The 23273-nt window shown below is 39.7% G+C and overlaps 2 protein-coding genes across 2 annotated transcripts in view; one reads left to right on the forward strand and one right to left on the reverse strand.

Moving 5' to 3' along the window:
* KNTC1 (kinetochore associated 1) overlaps positions 1-17270 on the forward strand; it is a 37998-nt gene extending 20728 nt beyond the window's left edge. The window contains exons 38-63 of the mRNA XM_009998448.1: positions 276-439; positions 968-1072; positions 1827-1955; positions 2803-2919; positions 3307-3416; positions 4415-4625; positions 5314-5403; positions 5721-5892; positions 6318-6376; positions 6510-6726; positions 7220-7293; positions 8182-8392; positions 8502-8611; positions 9186-9235; positions 9615-9693; positions 10350-10468; positions 11308-11443; positions 12232-12327; positions 13149-13205; positions 13614-13668; positions 13748-13811; positions 14379-14508; positions 15485-15574; positions 15874-16019; positions 16858-16948; positions 17220-17270. Coding sequence (XP_009996750.1) covers positions 276-439; positions 968-1072; positions 1827-1955; positions 2803-2919; positions 3307-3416; positions 4415-4625; positions 5314-5403; positions 5721-5892; positions 6318-6376; positions 6510-6726; positions 7220-7293; positions 8182-8392; positions 8502-8611; positions 9186-9235; positions 9615-9693; positions 10350-10468; positions 11308-11443; positions 12232-12327; positions 13149-13205; positions 13614-13668; positions 13748-13811; positions 14379-14508; positions 15485-15574; positions 15874-16019; positions 16858-16948; positions 17220-17270 — 2933 coding nt within the window. The remainder of the gene's footprint in view (positions 1-275; positions 440-967; positions 1073-1826; positions 1956-2802; positions 2920-3306; positions 3417-4414; positions 4626-5313; positions 5404-5720; positions 5893-6317; positions 6377-6509; positions 6727-7219; positions 7294-8181; positions 8393-8501; positions 8612-9185; positions 9236-9614; positions 9694-10349; positions 10469-11307; positions 11444-12231; positions 12328-13148; positions 13206-13613; positions 13669-13747; positions 13812-14378; positions 14509-15484; positions 15575-15873; positions 16020-16857; positions 16949-17219) is intronic.
* A 1549-nt stretch (positions 17271-18819) lies between these two features.
* On the reverse strand, positions 18820-23083 carry VPS29 (vacuolar protein sorting 29 homolog (S. cerevisiae)). The gene is made up of 4 exons (XM_009998449.1): positions 23012-23083; positions 20611-20802; positions 19477-19712; positions 18820-19183 (listed from the first exon to the last, which is right to left on the reverse strand). The coding sequence occupies exons 1-4, from the start codon at positions 23081-23083 to the stop codon at positions 19066-19068; spliced, it is 618 nt and encodes a 205-aa protein (XP_009996751.1). The 3' UTR covers positions 18820-19065.
* Between the last annotated feature and the right edge of the window lie 190 nt (positions 23084-23273).

The raw sequence follows: 23273 nt of genomic DNA on the forward strand, positions 1-23273 counted from the left end.
CACGTGATTTGGGGCATGCTGTCAAAGCCTGAAATTCTGCCACTATGAGCTAGGATCTATTAGAACCTTTCCAAGATGACCAGCTTCTGGTTTTTGAACTGAGAGTCTGCATTAAATTTAAAAGCCCTGAAAATTTACAGGTTCAGCGGTAGCTAAAGCTGATCTTCTCTCATCAAGTTAATGAAGAAAACTGCTCTGATATTAATTCCAAGAAGAATACTCTTAGTATCAATAGACTAATTATTTTCTGGGCTTGTTTTTTAAATAAATGACAGGACAGAACCTTCTGCTGCCAGCCAAAACTCCCATCTCAGCAGTGCTGCAAAGCCTCCTGGAGTGCAGTCAGTGCGAATTAGCTCTGCGGCTGATTGTCTGCTCCTTTGGATCCTGCCTGCAGCACGGGGTAGCCAACAACATGGATTTCTCCCTCAGTGAAAAGGTATGGCAAGAACGATGCTGAATTTTGCTGAGAGTACCTCCTAGAAGTATGCCAACAAGTATGCCAATTCTTGACAAGTTTAAATTGGTTATATAAGAAAGGCTGTGGCCATGACCTTTTAAAAATTACTACCACTTGATCAGATGTCAAGTTGTTTTGTGAAGGGAGCAGGGGTAGTTTCTTCTCTATTTTTCATGGTTCTCTGTTTCCCTTTGCCAGGTATGTTCAGAACAAAACTTCTGGTCTCAGCAGGGAGGCCAGGAATAAAATGAATGTGAAGAATTATTTATAATGTTTTATCATTGGTTAGGGGGAAATTTCAAGAAGAATATTCAAGAAACACTTGTCAGGTCAAAAGCACTGGGAAACAGAAATCCTTCTTCTAGCTAGAAGAGACACTTACAAGACCTTAAATAAAAAAATACCATTATTATAGTACCTCCTATTATGCTGTAAAAGACAAGAGCAGTTGAATCCTTAGAATTTATTTTTAACTGTGCTGCCTGTCTGTATTTTTTTTAATACTAGCTCCATGATGGCAATATGCTAGCTGAAACCAAAAACTTTCTCCTTGCTTTGAAAAAGAAGGGTACTTCATTAATTATGACCACTGTCCTGACCTTACTACACAAGGTAAGAATGCTCTGAAAAGGGAAGAGTGAACCCCTGTCTTCTGCTCTATCAAAAAGGGGTTACATTTCCTGTTGCAGAAAGCCCATTCTAAAATTGTCCTGTGGTCAAACACCACGAAACTCAGACATTCTGGAAAAAACATACACATTGGAAAAGCCTGAAGAAGGTGAAGGGAATTAGTGACAACATTGCAGTGGTGGGAAGGGGTTGGGTTCCACAGCCTGGGGTGTCCATCCTAGAATGGGGCAAGGGTGGGCTGGATGGCCTGACAACACTGTCCCCTGCATTCCCAGCTGCTTCACAGCTTCCTACCACATCTCAGGCATGTTTCTGCCTGGAAATTTATGTACAGTGGGAGCTACATCTTTGTGGGATCCTTTAAGGACTTTTAATTTATAATAATGGTCCTATGATCTGCAGGCATTCTCTCTCATTTGCAATCCTGGTTTCGTTTTAGATTTGTAGGTTTCTCCTGGTTAAGGGGAGTTTTTAAGAAAGCTCTCTGCCAAACCTGCAATACACCATCTTCTAAAACAGTTTAGACTGAGGGAAGTTAAGTCTGGCTTCAGTATATTTAGGTTTTAAGTTCTAAAACCTGAAATGCATTTTTATTCCTTTTTTTCTCCCCTCAAACTTAAAGGCCCAATACACCTTAAATTACAGAGTACTTTTTATGTGTTATTCTCTACACAAAGACACTTAATAAAGTAAATTCCTCAAGTTTAACAATTTTCCCCCCCCCTCTAACCCACAGGTGTTCAACTGTCGTCTCATAGATCAGAACCTGGCACTGGGATATTGCACAGTTTTGCCCAAGGAAGATATGTTCAATAAGCTGTGGGATGTCATAAACAATACATGGCAAAATTACAGAAAAGTTCTGGTAAATTCAAAAAGCAATGCCTTTCTTCAGCAAGTAGAGAATGTTAAAGAGTTTCTTTTAAAAAAATACGTTGGCAATATCATATGGAAGTGCAATAGTTTGCCATTATTAAGAGTACAGCTGTTGGAAAAAGTTCCTCCTTTAGGATGTCACTGAGACAGAAGCCACAGTGTCACACTGTGCACAGGGAGTTGCTGTGAATAGTAAACATGTTTTAAGTCCAAGCATAAAGTTATTTCATCCTGACTTCTTAAAAAACTTGAAATAGTTTATTTCAGGACCACCATAGTTTATGCCTACATTAGATTTTGGAGAAATTGTTCTCTGACAGCAGCTGCCAACAATGGAAAGAATAAATGAATGCATCTATTAAAACATAAAGGAAGATCATAGAATCATTAAGGTTGGAAAGGACCTTAAAGATCATCAAGTTCCAACCCCTCTGCCATGAGCAGGGAACCCCACCACTAGACCAGGTTGCACAAAACCTCATCCAACCTGGCCTTAAAAACCTCCAGGGATGGGAAGTAAAGCATAGCAATGAAGTAGGGAAGTGAAGTGATATGAGTTTGGAAAAAAGCTGGTGTCTAAGAAATACCTTTTGTATTAGTTTCACTACTACAATACTAGCAAAACATTTTAAAGAAAGACCAAATTTCAAGTAGCTTTGAACTGCCAGCTCAGGGAAAAAGTAACCCTGATACCACCTTCTGTCAGGTTTGGTTTCATTTGACATAGGAGTGTGATCATCTAGGAATTGTTTTCAGTTCCTCTAAGGATTTAGACCTGAGGATTCCTAATTTTCAGAGTATTTATTATACTTTCATTCACTTCTCACTCCTTTTAGGCAGTAGCTCTGATTGGAGCACAGCTTGCTAACCAGTATGGTGAAGCAGAAGAAAAGAAGAAATTCCAAGAATTGGTTACTGATGCAGAATGGGGCATCCAACTTGGTAAATTTGGTGTAAGTTTTATTTATGTACTTACTTATTTTAAGGTTTTATTAACTGATTAAATGTCATATTCTGAGATGCATTGTAATTATTAGACAAATTTCCCGTTCACATGTAGGAAAGTTGGGGGTTTGCTGTTTTTAATTTTTCATTCTGCTTGCCTGCTTGAATAAACCTCAGCAATTGAGAAATACAGTGATTGAGGGTGCTAGAAAATAACTTTTAAGTGCTTAAGTGTTATTTGGCACAGGGCACAGTCAGCAAATGCACTGCTCTTTCCTGCTCTAAACATCTCTGGCTTGAAACTGAAGAAAACTTAAAAAATTAACTAGCCATTAGTTTTGATATTGTCTAAAATGTGTATTTGGAAATAAGTTAAAATGTTTATTTCTCTGCAGATTTCATTTGAGACTGTATTTAGACAACCATCAATCAGGAAGAAGGAGCTCATAAGAACACTGGTACAAAATCCAAAAGTAGACACAGATCTCATATTGAATTACTGCAGGTAATAATTGAAGCAAATCAGGTGTGTCTAATTGTTGCTGTAGTAATAACCATGCCTACTGAAATCTATTTTAAATGAAATAGATCCTAATTAATGTAATATGCCAATTGTGCTTTTAAAAAAACAAACACCAAGTGTCAATCAGAACATGTACTAGACTCTGCTGAATTGGTCAGTGGTTCAGTGTCCCAGTGGAGGCAAGTGATGAGTGGTGTTCCTCAGGGGTCAGTGTTGGGACCGGTGTTGTTAAACATCTTTGTTGGAGACATGGACAGTGGGACTGAATGAATCCTCAGCAGGTTTGCTGACCATACCAAGCTGTGTGGTGGGGTTGACACCCTAGAGGGAAGGGAGGCCATCCAGAGGGAGCTTGACAAGCTGGAGAGGTGTGCCAGTGCCAACCGCATCAACAAGGTCAAGTGCAAGATCCTGTAGCTGGGTCAGCACAACTCCAGGCACAAATCCAGGTTCAGGGGGAATGGCTGGGGAGCAGTCCTGAGGAAAAGGACTTGGTGAGAGGAGATGAGAAGCTGGACATGAGCCACCAGTGAGTGCTGGAGCCCAGAGGGACAATTGTGTCCTGGGCTGCAGCAAAAGAAGAGTGGCCGGCAGGGCCAGGGAGGGGATTCTGCCCCTCTGCTCTGGTGAGACTCCACCTGGAGTTGTGGACAGGGGGTAATAGTTTTAAACTGAAAGAGGGGAGATTTAGGTTAGACTTCAGGAAGAAATTATTCACTTTTAGGGCTGTAAGGTGCTAGAATAGGTTGCCTAGGGAGATTGTGGAAGTCCCATCCCTGGGGGTGTTCAAGGCCAGGTTGGATGAGGCTTGTGCAGCCTGGTCTGGTGGGAGGTGTCCCTGCTCATAGCAGGGAGGTTAGTTAGTACTTGGTGATCTCTAAGGTCCCTTCCAACCTTCACCATTCTATCATTCTATGATTTTATTCATAAGGAAATAAGCACCAAAGGCCACAGAGAAATAATATTCTATTCCCTTCTAGTACCTTCATGCTGGACAGTGATGCTGCACTGCAGCTGTGCATTGAAACACTCCTTCTCCAGAATGCTAATACAAATCATGTTGAAAATGACTCTGCAGAATACAGTGAGAAACAATCTCATTCCACATTGCTGGCTAGAGCACTAGAAATAATTCCTCTCCTGAAAAGCACAAGAGACCTGGTCACCAGCCTCAGTGGAATCTTGTACAAGGTAAAAAATAAACAAAAAGACAAAAAAAACCCTCTCAAAACACATAAAAACAAGCAAGAGAAGCCCTGAGTATGCACCTAGTCCCAAATGTCACTTGAATGACAGATTAATAATTCCACAGATATTTGAAAAGGCTTTTTTTTCCAATTTTTCCAAAGAATGTAGAAGTTTCAGTTTTCTACTTCTCTAGGAAAAAAAAACCAACAGAACCACATTTCTTATTTTCTTTAAAGACAGGTAGAGTCTTTCTTCCCAACTTCTCTTAAAAAACAACCAGGAAATAATCAAAGTCACTTCTAAAAATCATAGCACACTGGAAATATTTCAAAGTGCTACATTAAAAAAAGGGGTAAAAAAAAATTCTATCTTGAGGTTTTTTTTGTTTGTTTGGTTTGGTTTTTTGGGGGGCTCTGTGTTGGGGTTTTTTGTTTGGTTGTTGGTTTGGTTTTTTTCCTTTCTTTTCATCACTTCATGTTTGGTCTTTCTGCAATATCCTGACAACTTTTTTAGGATTTAGGACTTTGAAGTGGAAGCATTTTGTTTTAGAGAAGTGTGTCATGAGGCTTATACTGTTTCTTCACTGTTATGTCAATACAGTTGGCATTAAAATGGAAAAGTTAACTATGTTTTATGGTTTTGTGAGACAAATCACAGAAGATTTTACAAAACAGATCATTCTTTTGAACAGCTTGATCCTTATGACTATGAAACTATTGAAATTGTCCTGAAAGTGATCCAAAATGCTGATGAAAAGAACACCAGCATCCAGCTGAGTCAGGTATGTCCAGTAGTGGTGCTGCTACCTTGCTAATAACATCTGTATTCTGTTCTGTTTATTAGTGGAGTTATTAAGGAGTCAGACTAATTCAATTAATTTGAACAATCTACACAGGCCTTATTCAGAAAATAACACTTGAAAAATAGTGCTCTGGCTGTTTCCCAGCCATGGCTCATAGAAGGGAGAAAAAATACAGATATGTTCCTACTCTGCCAAAAAAACATACAGGGAGAAATGTAAAGAGTCTCGTTGGCTATTTTGCTTTTTTCTTGCCTTTTAAAAGTTTTTTCTTATTTTTCTGTTTTCCCCCTCCCCAGGCTTTGAGCCTCCTCAAGCACCTGGAATCTTACAAAAGGATTTCTCCCCCTGTGGACGTAGAGCACCAATATGTTTTAGAGCACATGATTCCTTTATCTCCAGCTGCTCAAACCAGACTGCCCTTTCATCTGCTATTCTTTAGAACTGGACAGTGTTTCTGGAGTGTTATAAGTAGGTTCAGTATTTTCTGTGGCTGGATATATGTTTGATTCCCTTTTCTCTGCTATCTGTGAACTGTGAAGTTCTACAATGTATGTTTTATATTCATTATATTTCTTTATTAATGCAGTTTTCATCCCAAATCCTTCTGAAAGCCCCTGTGCTCCCCAGCTGCTGCTGGGGAGGTAACTGGCTGTCAGTGGAGCTAAGATGATACATGCAGTGCAGAAACCTGTCCTCATTATGTTCTTAAGACCTCTCAAAGACAAAGTAATCCATGTATCCCACTTTCCAGGCCAGTGTGGATACTTCAGATTATAATTTTTCTCTCCCCATGGAGGTCTGTGTCTAACAATAAACTGGAAGTGCTTGATTTTATAGGGAAAGCTTCAGGTGACCTGTGACACTAACATGGAAAGCTGTCCTTTTCCTTTCAGCTGCAGACCTCAGTGAGGAATCCTTCCCCACACTTCTGCTGATTGTCAAACTAATGAAGGTAAAGTAGCATCTCGAAAGGATTTATTTCAAAACTCTTCTTACACACACTCTAAAGAGCTTGTGCCTTATGCGTTATTTTGGCCTCACTGTAGAACTTCTTACAACTCTCCATCTGCTGTGATGTTCCCCAGGTTTCACTGGACACCTTACATATGTCTACAGCTCAACATGTCTTTGAAAAGAAACTGAAACCAAAAATATATGAAATGAGAAACTCTGGATACACTTCAGTTGTGAACAAGGAAACAACTCAAACCGTGCAGACAATTCAGTCCTATCTGCTGTCTATAGTCAATCCAGAGTGGGCTGTAGCTATTGCTCACAAGATTGCAAAAGAATTCCCAACAGGTAAGGTACAGGTGTGATGTCCTGAGAGGTGAAGCAATGGGAGGAGAAGAATAGGTTTGGGAACTGAAAAGCTGGCCTGTAGCCAAACATTTGTTCAGTTTTTTCAGATAAAAGACAGGGAATTTTGAGAATAAAAATGCATGTGTCTTCTACAACCAATTTTGACCTAGAACAGCAGTCATGTTATACCCCAGCATTACTATTCAATCTCTTTTCAAGATACATTGCTTTGAAGTTTGCATGTTCATACCACCTTCAGGCAAGTTTTTCAGCAAAAGTACATAATTTCAGCCAAATTCAAGTTAATCTATTATCTGAATGCAAATAGATAACTTTTTTTGCTCTCTAGGCACTAGAGCTTTCCTAATATTTTTTAAAGCTTCTAATTTCTTTTTAATTCTTTGAAATAAAATGGACATTGTCTACTGTACAAAGGATTAATGAAAAATGTATTTACTTACTTCCTCCCCCTTTTGTTTTTCTTTTAAAAAAGGTCCTGACCAGATTCAGGCATTGAAATTCTGTCTCTATCTATCTGATAAATGGCTAAGGAAAACTACACCTGAGGTAATGGTAAACTGCTTGCAAAACTGTTCTTGTGTAGTCAGGAACTTATGTTAGTGTTTTGTCTTTTGGTGTTTGGGATGTGATGTGTAAATTGTACCTTAACCAATCCTGACACAGGCAGTACTTTCTTCTGGGGAAGAGACTGTGTAAGTGACTCCCGAGAAGAACCCTCTCTGTCTAGTTCTTCTTCTTCTTCTAGTCCTTCTTCTGTTCCCAACCTAGCAAAAATTAGGCCCCCGAGAAGAACCCTCTCTGTCTAGTAACATTCTTCTGTTCCCAACCTAGCAAAAATTAGGCTCACAGTTCTTGGAGCCTAGACAACAAACATGCAATTTAAGAAAGAAAAATTTGTTCTCTCCCCTGTTGTGGGCATTTTTCTTGCTGCAGGAGGAGTTGCAATCTGTTCCAGCTGTCAGATCAGTATCATTACTAACTTTTGCTTTGAGTTCCAAGACTCTTTAGCTATTTGCATTAGTATACATAAATAAAGTCTGCTCTGACTTAATTATCAGGCTCATTTTTAAATGGTTGGTAGGGAATGGTGGATAAGAATCTCATCCTTGCTTATAAATCCCAAAACTTGGTCTGGAGTTGAGGCACAAGGAACTCTAAATAGTTCTCTGAATGTCTTAATTTTACATACTGGTGATGTGGTGCATATTTTAATTGGCTTTTTCACAACACAGCTTTGTTTACAATTTTTTCCTGCTAGAGCAGCATGGTTAATACCACCTGTGTACAGAAAAAATACAGCTCTAGAAACACATCTGAAGAACAGATCTTGCTACCCAGCTCACTGGTTTAGACTACAAAAAGTTAAAATTATTTTCCTAGTGCTTTTGAGTAAAAGGAGGCTGTTTTGTATAAAACTGTGGTGTTTTGCTAAAGGATGATGCACATGAAAAAGCAAAAGTCCTACAGAAGAAATTACAGATGCAGTACAAACGATCAGCAACAGAAAATGTCCTAATAACACATAACCTGAACACTGGAGAGCATTTAAATTATATTGGGAAGCCAGCAAATCTCATCATTTTACTATATGAACACCACAGTATAGACCAAAGATTCCAAAATCCAGCTGGCAGAGATTATCCAGGTGAGTATCCATAATTTAGTTTCAAAAAGAGCATGAAAAAAGCTCTTTAAAAAAGGCTAAACAAGATAGTACTGGCCTGTAAATACATGATCTCTGTCTGTTTATGTAGATATCCATACAGCAGCTGAGGAAATAGCTGAAATTAACAACTTGGATATGAACAAAATTTGGGATAAGCTGCTGGAAAAATGGCTGTGTCCGAGTGTTCTGCCCTCAGCAGTAAGTCTGGTTTTGGAGAAAAATGGCCAATTACATGAAATATACATAGTTGTTCAACAGACTAAGGTTATTTGGCCTGTAGTGCAATCTCTTTAAGATCCATCTCAATTCAGATTATTAGACAATTTCAGTGCCTTTCCACTATTATTTCTACTATTTCGCTGTCTTCTCCTTCTATCTGTGTAGAGGTTAACATGTTTTATTTGGTGCTGCAACAGGGTTGTGTAGCCAGCCTAAAAGGAGCTGTAAATTTATTAGCCTCATCACACACTGCCTAGAATCAGAAAGGAAATGAATCTTCTGTTGCAGCTAAGCTAAGAGAGAGGGAAGGTGAGGAAGGGCAGGAGAAGGTTTTGCCTCTGCTTCAGAACAGCAACCAGAGGGCTGAGGGGTGGTGCTGCCTGCCAAGCACCCAGTTAAATAAAGGAGGGACTGAAAACCAGAATCCCCTTTCTTGGCTGCATTAGCAGGGGTGCTCAGCTTTTAAGAGCAGATTTAAGCAATGATATGACCCAGCTTTTTATCTAAACAGTTTAGAGAACTCTCACAACTAGGTTTTCTTGTCTTTTTAAAGAAAACTCAAGAAATCTTTGGAGAGGTACAGGAGGATGAAGAGCTCCGAAGGTATGTGTGTTGTCTTACAAATAATATGGCCAATTATTGTTAACTTGCAAGTTTAACTATATGTGGCTTTTTCAAGAAAGCAAACAATGTGCATGATTCAGAACTCACTGCTGTGCTCTTACTTTTACTCTCTGGTGACATTAATTTTGAATCGTCAAGTGCTTACACAACGAAACACCACATGCAGTAACTCCCAGATGGAATTCTGTGCTTAAGAGTAGCTACTTGGACATTTTCTCCTCATTTTCTATACCCTTGGTGTCTCTTATCCTTAATTTCTTTTTGACAGTGAAATCTATTTCTATTTCAATGAATACTGATGCCTTTTATTCCAGTAGCTGTGCTGTCCTGGTATTAAAAAAAATATGTATTTTTGCAGAGTTGTGTATCTACTTCAGTCACGCCCAATGGACTACAGTTCAAGGCTGCTTTTTGCAATTACAACATCTACCACATCTGTAAGTTTCTACATTCTTGTTTCAGTTTGTTCCTTCTGAAATGTTTCCCTCCTATTGAAATCAAATGTTGTTTGCTTAACTGTATGGGTTTCAACCTGAGGCCTTTGTATCCGTCTTTTGGGTAGTTTATATATCTATATGAGCTCTGTTTCTCCCTCTCCTTTGGAGTAAAACTGTGGTGTTAAATGAATTTTGCTATTGACTGTCAAGAGCAGCCCTGGAACTCCAGGTTTTCTAAATTTACCATCCATATTACCTAAAACTAACTTCATTAAATGTTTTTCTAGAACATGTTTTAAGCTGGTGTAACAAATTGGCTCACTTTGGGTGGAATTAAAGAGGAGTAGTAACATTTTAGCAGAACTTCAACCCTCAGTCTTTCACACTTAGTAAATGTATTTTGTGATATTTTTCTTGCCTGCATGAATAGTCTTAAATCTACAAAATTACCTGGTTTTACAGTGTTCTTTGAAGTTGACAAATATTGACACAACTGGTTAGTATAAAAGTTGAATGTGAACCAGGCTGTTACTTAGCATATATTTCCACTAAATTAATCAAAAAGTGTTAGAAAATATTACACTAGCTAGATAGGCCTCCTCCTAGTAGCGTGGCCAGTTGTGACTTCTCACTCTATCTTTTTTCCCTCCTCTCAGCCAATTGGTGCTACTCAGTTGACATTTGCCCACAGGAGCAGAGCCCTGAAGTGTCTGCTCTACTTGGCAGACACCAACACTGTGGAGTCAGTCTTCAAGAAAACCATTGAGAATGTCAAGTAAGATAAATTTTTTCTTCAGGTGTTCCTTACACTAATGTTTTTTTGGTCATTAATAGCCATTGGAAGGAAATGTGATATTTGGAGAACTATTTTTTCCTGATTATTTTTTTTTTTAGGTTTTAAAATCTATTTCTGAAGAGCATAATTAGATCTTTTAGCTTCCCTGTCATGCAGTCCAGTACATTAGGGTCCTCATTTGTAAACCTGAAAATAATATGACATTACATGGGAAATATTTTGTTCCATTTGGCATGGATTGCAGTTGCTTCTCTAGTACCCAGGGCATTTTCTCCTACCCTACAGAATTCTGATCATCAGAGCTCAGAACTGGTCATCTTGCAAAGACAGTCCTCTGCAAAAATAAGGAGTCAAAACCCCAGCAGAATAATGTTGTTTCTCTGAAAACATCTGTAGAACTAACTTAGAAAATATCTAGAATAGAGTTTCTGTGATGGTAATCTGGAACTAAGGGAAAAATATGCTTTTTAATGGAAAATGATGCTTTTAGACCAAAACATACCACACAGCTACATATGGGTTTCTGTACATATGCAATATCTCTGTGCATGAATTAAATCTTAAGAGTTATAGTAAGTGGTTTATCTTTAGAGATGATCCAAGCACAATTCTGCAGGTCAATATTTCCCTAAGCTATTTCCAGAAAGTTTTTTTACAATTAAGTACAAATACAGTCTACTTTTTTCCCTTTTTTTTTTTTTACAAAAGGCAACAGAAGAACAATTTTCCAATATTATCCTGAGCTTGATTATGTGAATTATAATAATCACTGTGTATATCATTAACTTCTGATTTTAGGGACTTTTTGTTTTTTACAGGTATTTTCTAAAATGCTGCATCTATCTGGCACAGTTTGAAATCTTGAATATTCCATATACTTATGAATCATTTCATAAGAGCCCCAAGGAAGGGATGATTAAAGGGCTATGGAAGAATCACAGCCATGAACCCACGGTTTGATTTTTAAATCCTTTGTAATTGTTTGTTTGTTATACCTTGCGTGAAACCTACACCTTTCTACACAACACATGCATTTCTAAACAGATGTTGCTCTGTCCTATTTCTGATGTGCTACACATAATTAAATTTAAAAACACCAGTGAATATGCAGTTACCCCAAAGATTCTCCTCTTGCAGAGGGAACAAAAATCCCCAGCCCTGTTGATGTGCTGATAACTGCCCATCATAAAATCATCCCCTAGTACTTGCCCATCTTAGTGTACTCATACCTCATACTTCAATGTTTTTAAGTTATACTCAGCTTAGGAATTTGACTTTGACAATTACTTTGTGTTACCACATATGTTTTCCAAACAGCTAACTTACCCTGAAGACAGGGGCAGGTAAATGAGATTAACAAGTAGACAACAGCGTATGACAAAAACACATCCTAGTCTGCTAAGGCTTCAACAGTAACACTTCTGGTTTATAGCCATAAAATAGAAGTGATCAGGAGCTGAAATGTACACGTGCTAGTCTAATATTTAAAAGTGATAGATCAAAAATAAACTTTAGCTTTCCTACAGCCAGAAGAGCAATTATCTCACTTTAGGTGGGTGGTTTGGTTTTCTTCTAATTTTCCTCACAGGTGTAAAATAATTTTGAGAGTGGCTTGGCTGTGGCCTTTCAGGAGTTAAAGGTCCCAGTAATGCTGTAAAAATCTGGAGTTATTCTGGCAAGCAGTGAAGTTTTGAAGATCATGAACATTGATTAAAATAAAGCATGTCCTTGCTGTCCTCTAGGCTGTTAGGCTGGTGACAGAACTCAGTCTGGAATACAAAGTGTATGATGCACAACTGTGGAATGCCCTCCTGCAGAAACTCCTTGGCTTCAATATGGTAAGGAATTCTTAAGCTTAAAGCTCTACAGTGGGGTGAGAAAAAGGCTTTTTTTAAAATTTACTGATTTCTAAAGAATGTGACAGATGCATGAACTTACTGTGAACAATTGTTAATTTACATGGTTACTTCAGGCTTTTGGATGAACTGATGAAGCTTTGAGGAATCTGTTTTGGCAGCACTGCTGGGGAATTTTGATCTTCAATTGCTCTAGGATTTTTTTTTTAAAGCCCTTAAATCCTGTGGAATAAAATTAAATGTGATTAAATCCTGTGAAAATAAAGTGAAAATTTTACAACATAATAGGCATATTTTTGCCTGCAACTGTGAGTATAAATATACACATAAGATATAAATATACACATAGGAAATATATTACCCCTCAAATGTATGCATTATTATAGTAATCCTTGTCATTCAGAATCTTAATTACCTCTGATTGTCAGATTTTATGTAATCTTGCTACAGCCTAAGGAGGTAACAGATGTACCTGGCCATGTGGTTGTATTAGGAGCAGGGACTGAAGCCAGTTTTCATCTCATGAGATGTAGGTACTAATAGCAAAGAAGGCAGGATCAACAAACTTTCAGCACTGGTTGTATTAAGACTACTGGAAATCTTAGGTATTTACTGAGGCAAGTATACTGTTACCTCTTGTGGTAATTTAATTTACTAAACTATAAATCATGAGCATTAGTTTCTCCTCACAAAGGAACACAGGTACCTTGAGGGACTGCAGATGAGACAACAAGCATAATGCAGGTCTGTAGATGATCACTAAATCTTCACAAACACTGATTTATATTGAATTTTGTTTTCAGAAACAATACCTAAGAAGAGTTTTGATAGCAATTACTGGGATTCATTCATTATGGGAGGTAAGCAAATACTCTGTGACTCCCAGGAGTTCAGCATCCTATTTGTGTGTGCATGGGAATGGCAGCTAGCCATGTCATGGAGTATTACACAGGAAAATACTCTGAATAATTATTTTTTTCAATGACAATGCAATATGCAGATGAGTTTCATTATTAAATACTGCAATATCATCTTTTGCACTTGTGGTTCCTTCAGTAAACACTTGGAAAGGCTTTTGAAGTCAGAGTAATTTTGTCATCAGTCAAAATACAGCTAAATCTTAGACTATGATAGGAGGAATGCAATGGTAGAGAATGATTCATCTAGGATTAAAAAAACACTGACAGGCTTCTTGCACCTGCAGTGGGTCAGGATGCTTGTGTCTACACATACACCTAGTTGCAACTTTAAAACCTTGTTGTCAACAGATTCCCAGCTTCAGTCGAGCCTGGAGAAGTGCAGTCCTGTCACCATTTCTCACAGGTAAGGTTGGTATTTGCCATCAGGCTTGTGCAGTAACTTGGTTATGTATTTATTCCATCATGTTTTCTCTATTTCCTAGCTTCAAGTCCACCGAGTCCTAAGCAGTTAGAGGAATGTTGTGAGTGTTTTGTGATTCTGCTCAAGTAAGTAGATGCCACATCCCACACTTGTACTGGTTTGAGTGGGAATGGCTGTTTGTAATTTCTCATCCAACATCCCAAACAAATTCCTTGCTTGCCCTGAGGCTGCTGACAATTTGCTGTAACTCAGGGCCTTGGCTGTTTGATCTGTACTGGGAGCTGCTCTCTGAGTGGGAACTCAACACCACCAACTGCTGAAAACCAGTTGATCTGCCCAGTCCCCATAAGGGACATCTCTTGCTGTCCTGACATTTTTTGAAAGGACTCAGGGTCAACCCTAAAAATCCAGTTAACACCTTAGCCCAAAATACGGCACATTTCCCAAAACATAAACAGAGAATAAGAGAGAAAGAATTCATTTTCCTACAAATTAATCTGACATGACAAAAATATAGAAAATGGTCACGCTTTTGTATTGTGTGAAACTTCAACTCACATGGCTTGGCTGTTTCTGAAAATAAGATGAGGTAAAATTGTTCAGTCTGGCTTAAAAAGCAGTTTTACTGACAGTTCTAAAGCCATCCTGTTATACATATCATAGCTGAGAACTTCCCTCCTGGTCTTCTGAAGGTGCCCTGTTCTGGCTGACTTGGATGTCATTGGAATAGCTAAACAATATGCACAGCTGGACCTTGCAGCCTTTGCCCTGGGGTGCCTGCTGCTGATTCCTCAGGCTGAGAAACGAGAGCAGCAAATTCAGGTAAACAGTAACTTGTGTTCCGTCTGTGCAAGGGAAGTGTCTTTAAGCAGGTTATGTTCATCAGAAACCGTGTGAGGAGGTAACTTACAAATCCAGCTTATTTCACTCTCACTGGTTACAGATGCTTGGCATTTCCCACCACAAAGGCTATTGTCCTAAATCTGTCCCTCTAAAAGGGGTCATGTGAACACTTCCTCTTTCTCATTTTAAGCCAAACCAGCCAGCTTCAAGTCACTCTCAGCAGCTTTGTCATATGACTTTGCCTTTTGAGGATATTATATGGGTTAGGGATACCAGTGAAGAAACCTCCACCACCACCCCAAGCCACGGGTATATTCCTGCCAGGGCAGTGTGAAGTTGATGGTAACATAGATCATTGCTAAGGAGCTACCAGAGGGCTGGTTCCACAGCAGATTGTAAGAAAAGTACTGAATCCTACTTCAGGAAAGTGGTGAGTGAAGGGTCCTGACTGCTAGGAAAGATATTTTTTACATGCCTCACAAGTTCTAATGTAAACTTTAAAGCCACATCCTCTTCATGGATCTTGACAGTTTCTCTTCCCCTTTATTTCCATTCATTTATGCTCTGCATTGTCCTCCCACATGAAGCATTATGACCTGTTCCCATAAGCAAAGAGGCACTAGTATAAAGACATCTTAAACTCTTAGGCTTCCAGTCATTAAAGTTATCTCAGAAGGACTTTCCCAAATTACAGTATCAGCGTTAGACACTGAGTCTGCTGCAACGAGTCAGAAAACTCTGCAGAAGTCACAGCAAAAGAGCCTTTGAGAGTAAAAAGCAATGAGTTCTACTCTTTCAGTCACACTGCACAGATCCTGGTTTGATAACTTCCATGTTTGCACCTAGAGTTTCAAAAGACTGATTGTTCCTGAGTAAATCAAATACTTGCTCTGAAGGGAGAGTTTCTGCTTTAAACATTCTCAGATTATTCATGGTTGTAACTTCTCTTTGCCAGGGTTTCTTATCAACGTGTAACCCAGAAACTGTGCTGCAGCAAATAGATGAACACATGAACACTGGAGAAGTTGTGGCATTTGCTTCTCAGGTAAACAGGCAAAATTTACTTCACTTGCCTTTAACTTAGAGGCTTTTTTGATAGATAAGTGGACACAGAACCTTTTATTTCCCCCTCTTTCTCCTTATCTAGCTAAGCATGAGTTGACATAATGGCCATTTCTAAAGCAAACATTTGCAGGGATTTTTGTATTTTGATTCATGTGCAACTGAAAATCTTCCTGCATGTACCCACAGTTCTGGGTTATGGGCTGCCCCTGTTTGCAGGACAGCTTTGTTTGCAGCAGCACTACTCCACTTTTCTAAATACATGTTAACTTCAATCTACAGATCAGATCTTTGGTTTTGGACAGTATAATAAATGAGAAGCTATATGAAAAATTCTTGAAAACTAAGTATTTTCCACTGTTGAAGCAACAACTGATGAATACTCACAGAATCAAAGAACTAGTGGATTATTTTGTCAAGAAGAACTGGTAAGTTATTAAGACAGATGATGAATGACTGAGAGCAATTACAAAAAATGAATCACTCATTTTACTTTAATTTCTTTGAAGTCTTGTCTAGCACTTAGTCTCCAAGACTTTTTAAAGCATTGCTAAGTTAAATAAAGAAATAAAATCTCACTCATTACTTTGAAAGAGCTTTACAGGGTGATTCAAGCCAAAGTAACAGATTATTGAGCCTGGGCTGGCAAGCAGATCAAATGCAGTTAAAATAGAAGTAACCCCAGTGAAAGAGCAAACCCTTGTGCTTTGAATCGTTTCACCTTACCTGCAGGTGAACACAGCTAGGAGGCATCCTGGAGTCACAGCTTCAGCAGTCAGAACACTGAAAAAATAAACAAACTGCCTGTACTCAAGAATTTAGGAATCTTGAAGGATTTGGCTGCTGAGTCTTTCAGGAGGCAGAAACACCTCGTGTTCCACTTAAATAGAACCAAGGCTCTTAGCACCGAGCAGGGCAGGGCCCAATCAGGGATCATCAGTGGCTGCAGCTGGGCTCATTGTGCTCAGCTGCAAACCCATTTCAGGCCCCAGATACTCAGGGCTGCCAGTCACTTTGTTACCAGTTACAACACGGGACAGGAACCAATAATTAACCATTTAAATTCTAGTATATAGTTGGTTTATTAACAGCCAGAGGTTAAATGCTGGGCTTGTCATGGCTTGCTTGCTTCTACTGAGAAATTATGGGACCTGACTTCAAAAATGGTAGCTTATACCTTATTTTTCACATTTCAGTGTATATAGTCTAAATACTTGGCTTTTTAGAGAACTTTCTAATCAACTGATCAACTTTTGCCTCTTCCAGCATTGAGGATGCAACAGCCCTAATTCAGGAATATCAAGGGAAGTGTGGAAATCCTGTTCTGGTTGATGTCTCATCAGCTGATTTTCTGAAGGTAACACAAACCATTTCTATACCTCATGCAGGACTCTCTCCTTTTTCTTCTAAACTTAAGAATTTTTCACTCAACTTCTAGCAAAAATACTTGTTAGCTGGCTTGTTTTAGTAAAATATATTGTCTATAATAAAATGTCCTTTTATTAATTCAAATAATTAATTTTACTTGACCTGAATATGCTAAGGCTTATGCTTTCAAGTACTTTCACAGGTCTTGGATTATAATCTCTTTTCCTAAGCCCTGTTAATATTCTTCTCCTGTCTTCCAGATGTGTCTAAGTGGACCAAAAGAGACCTGTGGACAGAACTGCCATGGATGAGGTCTTGACTTACCCTTGTTTCTCCCTCTACTGGCAAGATGAAGACCATGCATTAAGAAGGTTCATTCTGGTCATTCTGAACATTAAACTAAAACCTCAAAAGAATTTAATTATTTTTTACCAAAAGCTGCTCTGAGCTTTCCACATCTTAACTGTTCTAGGCTATTTCTTCTCCATCTTCTCTCCCCGTGGAAACAGTTTATAAATACACCAAAATATTCTGTTTCTATTCAACCAGTAATAGTCATATTCAGCACTTTGGATTTTTAGGAAGGATAAAAGCTTATTGCCTTTACTTTTGTATTTCTCCATGTTGATGGCTGCTGTCAGGATCACTTTAAGATTTTAATCAGATAAAGACAATCTTGCAGAATTGTGACAAGCCTTTTTTTTAAAAGCTGTAAGTGGTGTACTTCATGTAAAATACATTTTGTAGACAAATTGTAATTTTTTAAGTGAACAGAAATAAAGTCTTAGGTATCCATTTTGGCCTTAGAGCATTCTATCAACCTTCTTTGAATGATAAAGCTGCCAGCAAATGCATGTTCCACTCAAGTCACTGACCTGCCTTGAATGATGTTTCCCAAGGTTTTCTTTTCAACTTTGTTCTGTGTGGCTGCAGCAGGAGAAAGCAGCAGGCTTGTGTTTCACTGCATGAAAAAGCAGTAAGCTAGAGGTTCCTGAGATACGAGGCTGAAAGGCTTGGGCTTTTCCTAAGGTAAAGCAGGTTTATTTAGAATAGAAATAAGTTATTCAGCTTATGACACAGAAATAAGTTCCTCCAGGATCTATGGAAAATCCTTTGTTTAACTGAAACCTTCATGACAACCACTGCAGCTTTTTGTACAGATACTGCACTGTAAAAAAGCTCTAACACACAGGCCACATCTGCAGGGGAAACAGGTCACCACTCTAAATGTTCTTCTGAAGGAGACAAAACTCACTTTTTACTGGGAAGTTCACAGCCATGAGAAATGGGAGCTGTTAAAATACATTGTTCCCTATCTTGTTCCCTCTCCTCCCTCATGAGCAGAGGCAAAAGCTCCAGCCTTCTTGAACAGCCAGGGTCTTGGTCTCCAGCAGCACAACAAGTTTCACATGGAATTACAGTGATTAATGCTCTGTACATGGAGCCCAGGGCACACACATGGGCTGGCAGAGATAAGCCATCCATAAAGAAAAGCCTCTCTTCCCTCTTAATAGTTTTCATGAGACCTTCATTCATTAAAGTATTGTGGTAATTGAATCTGCCTTCATTAGAAAAAGACTAAAGTGACATTTTCTACAGTGAAATTACTACTGTAAATTACAAGTTAATTGTAATATTTTCAGAATCTATCAATCCATTCTTTACATTTAATTGGGAATCTTAATTGACAACATTCAAGATCAAGTGGATTCTGAAGCAAATATAACATTGCCCCAGGGCCTCAATCTTTCTGCTCAAGCCCTTTCCTTTAGGTAAAAGTCACCAAACCAGAGCATCAGGCATTTTACAATCAACTACAACTGTTGCATTTTTTCCCACCAACAGTTCATAAACCTTAGGTTTTCTACCAAGTGGAGTTTATTACAACATTAAGGAACAGTATTTAAACAGTTATTTTAATGGAATATTTTACAAATCAATTCATACAGAGAAAAGCAAACACAATGTTGTTTTAAACTCAGTGTGGAGAAGCTACATTGTTAAGCTGTTAGCAGTAAGTGGAGGGCTGTAAACTAGCAATCAAGTCTTGTGGTAACTTGCAGTTCAGGATGAGATGGTAAAAGTACCAGACAAGCAAAGACATTTTTAAGACTTTTTGTACTCAATTCTTTCTACTTTCACATCATCTCCAATGAGTTGATAGACATATGTCACTACTGTGGAAGCCTGGATGTCCATCAGCACAAATGAAGGAATGATGTTGCTGGAAAGAGAGGGAAAAACATTCATATTAATTGCAGGGGAACTGCCTGAGCAGTGTTTCACCACTGCTTCATAGAAACCACTATGAGAAACTGATCATGAATTTTGTAAACACATCAGATCTGAAGCTTGAAGTATTTCACTCTCAACTGTTTCAGTCAAGGAGGTGTAGCAGGTACTGCCAACCCTTCCTCTCAGTTGGAATGTAGCCATTAACCTTCACAAGGTCTGGGCTCAGCTGTGTTATCACAAAGAAACATCCCACCCCCCAGGTATTTCCCACACTTCACATACTTCTCTAAGGCATGATAGGCTCCTGTAGCTGATCCTGGATTGATATAGAACTTGTTTTCATGTTCAAATGCCTCAAATTTGTGTGTATGTCCTGAAATTAGGATGTCCACATCAAATTGCCTCTGTAGCAGTGCCAGGCTGGCCATATCACCCCAGGGAATAACCTGGTGCCCATGAATCAGCCCAATTTTGAACTGTCCAACAGTAACAACTTTCTGTTCAGGGTAATTCAGGTTCTAAAAATTAAAAGACAAACAAACAGATTAGATGTGCAGCTTGATCTTTAAAAACAACTCCATGCAACACCAAAGAGAGAGGGGGGGAAGCTTATGGAAATAATACTCAGGGTAAGAAGCCCTGCTCCTCCAAAAGGAGAGCTACAAAGCTGCTTTATGAACACGAGTGATGCAAGGAACTGCAGAGCTCTGCCAGCAGCAGGTCCCTTGCTGGGCTCCCAGACACAGCCAAGTATGCAAAACACTGCTGAGAACTCCCTGTGCATTCACATTAGAATCATAGAACCATAGGGGTTGGAAGGGACCTCTGAAGGTCATGAAGTCCAACGCCCCTGCTGCAGCAGGAACACCCAGGGCAGATCACACAGGAATGTGTCTAGATGGGTCTTAAAAGTCTCCAGAGAAGGAGACTCCACAACCTCTCGGGGCAGCCTGTCCCAGGGCTCTGTCACCCTCACAGTGAAGAAGTTTCTCCTCCTGTTGAGGTGGAACTTCTTGTGTTGTCACTTGGTGCCGTTTCTGGCCCATTCATGACACCCACCCTGCAGATATTTACAGGCATTAATAATGTCCCCTCTCAGTCTTCTTAAGACTAAACAGCCCCAGGTCTCTCAGCCTTTCCTCATATGACTGATGTTTCAGTCCATCATCCTTGTAGCCTCTGTTGAACTCTTTCCAGCATCTCCCTGTCTCTCTGGAACTGGGGAGCCCAGCATGGACACGACTCTCCAGATGTGGTCTTACACGGGCAGAGTTACTGCCTGTAACCACAGCCCTTCTGCCCAGCTTTGCTTTCCAGGTGCCCCCAGTACTAGGGAACCCATCTGCCCAGGTCCACCTGCATCACCAATCCCCCACACGCTGCACACAGAAGGACACTCTCAGGAGAGGTCACTACCTCATCAAAGTCCCCTCTGACAACATGAACATCCCCAGCCAGAGTCTTGAGGTAGTCATAGGTGTCCTTGGTGCAGAGGTTTCCCGTGCAGAGGATGTGTTGGATCTTCCCAGGAACCAGCAGTTTTTTGAACTTGGCTGGGAGGCTGTTGCATCGGTGTGGAATGTGAAGATCTCCCAACACTAACACCAACTTCCAGGTGCCAGGGCAGGAAAGAAAGATTGTTAACAGAGGCTTGTGGAGACAAGAACCATTAGGAAACAGCACTGCAATATTTCCTCAGCTTCAACACTTTGCATTCTGATAGAAAAGCTACTAAAATATGAATGAAATGGTCGTGGAATTTTGCTCAACTGAGGGAAGACAAGTGCCCTTCCTAACACAGAACAAGGGGGGGGGCTTAAAACACAACATTCTACAGACTTCCACTTTGCATTCTGATAGAAAAGCTACAAAAATATGAATGAAATGGTCATGGAATTTTGCTCTACTGAGGGAAGACAAGAGCCCTTCCTAACACAGAACAAGGTGGGGGGCTTAAAACACAACATTCTACAGACTTTATTGCCTTATTTTTTGCTGAAAGCTATTGCAAGGCACAACAAAAGAAACAAGGTGCTGCCTGATGTATTTCACACAGATTTGGGAACTATTCCATATTTTTTTTTCTCCTTAGACATCCAAAAAATACTAAATAAGACACCTCCAACACATGCTCTCAAGCCCAGACCTGGCTAAATAGTGGCCACTTCCCTTTAAAACTCTACATCCAAGTTTCTTTCTACTTTAATTAACTTCTGTTCTCTTCCTTATCAAAAATAAAAAAGCAGCAAGTTTGCAACATGTGTTCAGAGCTGACCAGAGTCTGCACTGTAGGAACCACTGAAAGGACCAACAGTTTAAAACCAAACCAAACACCCCCCCTGCCCAGGGCACTGCAGAGATGCTGACCCAGACTGCAGCTCCCAGGGGGTGTTTTATCTTTATCTTTAATTTCAGTACAATAGATGCAAGGAGAGTCCTAATTTAATGGGGGCTTCAAAATCAAGGCTTCAGATTAATTAAGACCATAGTTTAATACCCCTGGCTTTCAATCTGCAAATAGAGAAATAATGCCAGCAAAGCATTGAATTGCTTATTAAGTTATTAATTATGCAACAAGGAGATGAAAAGCTCTATCAAGCATGGGGTGTTAGGCCACTGCAGTGCAGGAACACTGGCTCTGGAGCCTGACAAACTGCTCCATGTGAAGAGAGAAGCATTATCTTCCAGCCATAATGCTTTGTTAGTCAGTTCCTGACATGACAACCATCTGAGGTGTTTGGAAAAGACACAGCTGAGAGATCTGTAAAAGCAGCTGCAATTATGCTAAAAATGTACCTTGTTTTAATATTTGCTTTTTAAATGTTTAGGCCATGAAGCTACCAGAAAAGGAAGAGGGAACTTTTCTGTTTAGGTTTTGGGTTGGGTTTCTTGACTTGGAAGCTCTCAGTGCCCCCACCAAAGGCAGGGATCTCTGGGGTGCAGGTGGTGGGAGCACTGGTAAAGCAACACAAGAGCTTTTTAATCAGTGACCTGCCAATATAAAACTAACTCTGGAGAGGGTGAAAAAAAACCCACAAAAAAAAAAAAAAGACACATTTTGGATGGTTTTTAAAGAGCCCCCAGCAAAAAACTTTCATATTGGTCTTTGGAAAGCTTTCCTTTAATCTCAAGACAGAGCTTGAAGAGCCTAGCTTTAGGTATTCAGTGCTGAAAATCTTGGCCTCAGTGCCTGAGGCACACTTTTCTCTTCAAGAGCTCCCAGTGAAAAATACTCTCATTAGCATCAGTCAGATGATCACAGAATGCCAGGTTGGAAAGGACCTCCAGGAGCATCTAGTCCAACCTTTCATAGATGATAAACCTGAATGCACTTAAAAATGGGTAACAACTGATTTTGCTTTTTCAAGGCAGATTCTCTTACTGACTCTGAAGAGACTTCGAGATGCAACACCAGTTATGTGGGATGCCTGTGGGATACAGCTCTACTGCCTCCTAACACACACAGCCCCCAGGTCAGCAGAGTCAGCACCCACCAGTCCCCTCTGCTGACAAACCTGCATTTTCCCCCAAACCACATTTGAGCCCACATTAATTAAAGCTCAGCAAGCTACAATAACACTAATTAAATTAAAAGCATCCAAGTGTGTTTAATCATCACAGGTATGTGCAACATCAAACAGTGGCAAAGAATGTGACAACATCTGGCGTTTACTGGGAATTGGGTGCAATTACTAGGAAATTGGTGGTTTGAACAGCAGCCCCTAATTCATCGGTGCCATTTGACATTCAAATCATCCAGTAACATGACCAAGCCCTTAACACCGGTGTTAGCAACAGCCAAGAGGAGTAAACTTACTCTGTGCCCAGCCTTATTGGAATGAAGGAGTTGATTGCAGACAGGGGGGGGATGAAAAACAGGGCGAAACATGATCAATGTTAAACAAAAGAAAGCAACAGAAAAGAAAACAAAGCCAAATGAATAAGGCAAATCATAATTAATGAATTGTTGATGTTATGGAGCAAGCGTTAAAAACAACAAATCGAACCAAACCCCGGCTCCTGCGGGCAGCCCCCGGTGCCCGCCCCTCCCGCGGCCTCCTCACGGCCCGGCGGGCCCG

Source organism: Chaetura pelagica, unplaced genomic scaffold, assembly GCF_000747805.2.
Source record: "Chaetura pelagica isolate M959 unplaced genomic scaffold, ChaPel_1.0 scaffold585, whole genome shotgun sequence".
Taxonomy (NCBI): domain Eukaryota; kingdom Metazoa; phylum Chordata; class Aves; order Apodiformes; family Apodidae; genus Chaetura; species Chaetura pelagica.

Excerpts from the sequence above, each read along its gene's own strand:
- VPS29 (XM_009998449.1), bottom strand. The coding sequence starts at position 23,083 with ATGTTTCGCCCTGTTTTTCATCCCCCCCCTGTCTGCAATCAACTCCTT. Across the intron at positions 19,713-20,610 it reads TCAGAGGGGACTTTGATGAG|AACCTGAATTACCCTGAACA; the intron begins GTAGTGACCTCT and ends TTTAATTTTTAG. Across the intron at positions 19,184-19,476 it reads GCCTATCATGCCTTAGAGAA|CAACATCATTCCTTCATTTG; the intron begins GTATGTGAAGTG and ends CTCTCTTTCCAG.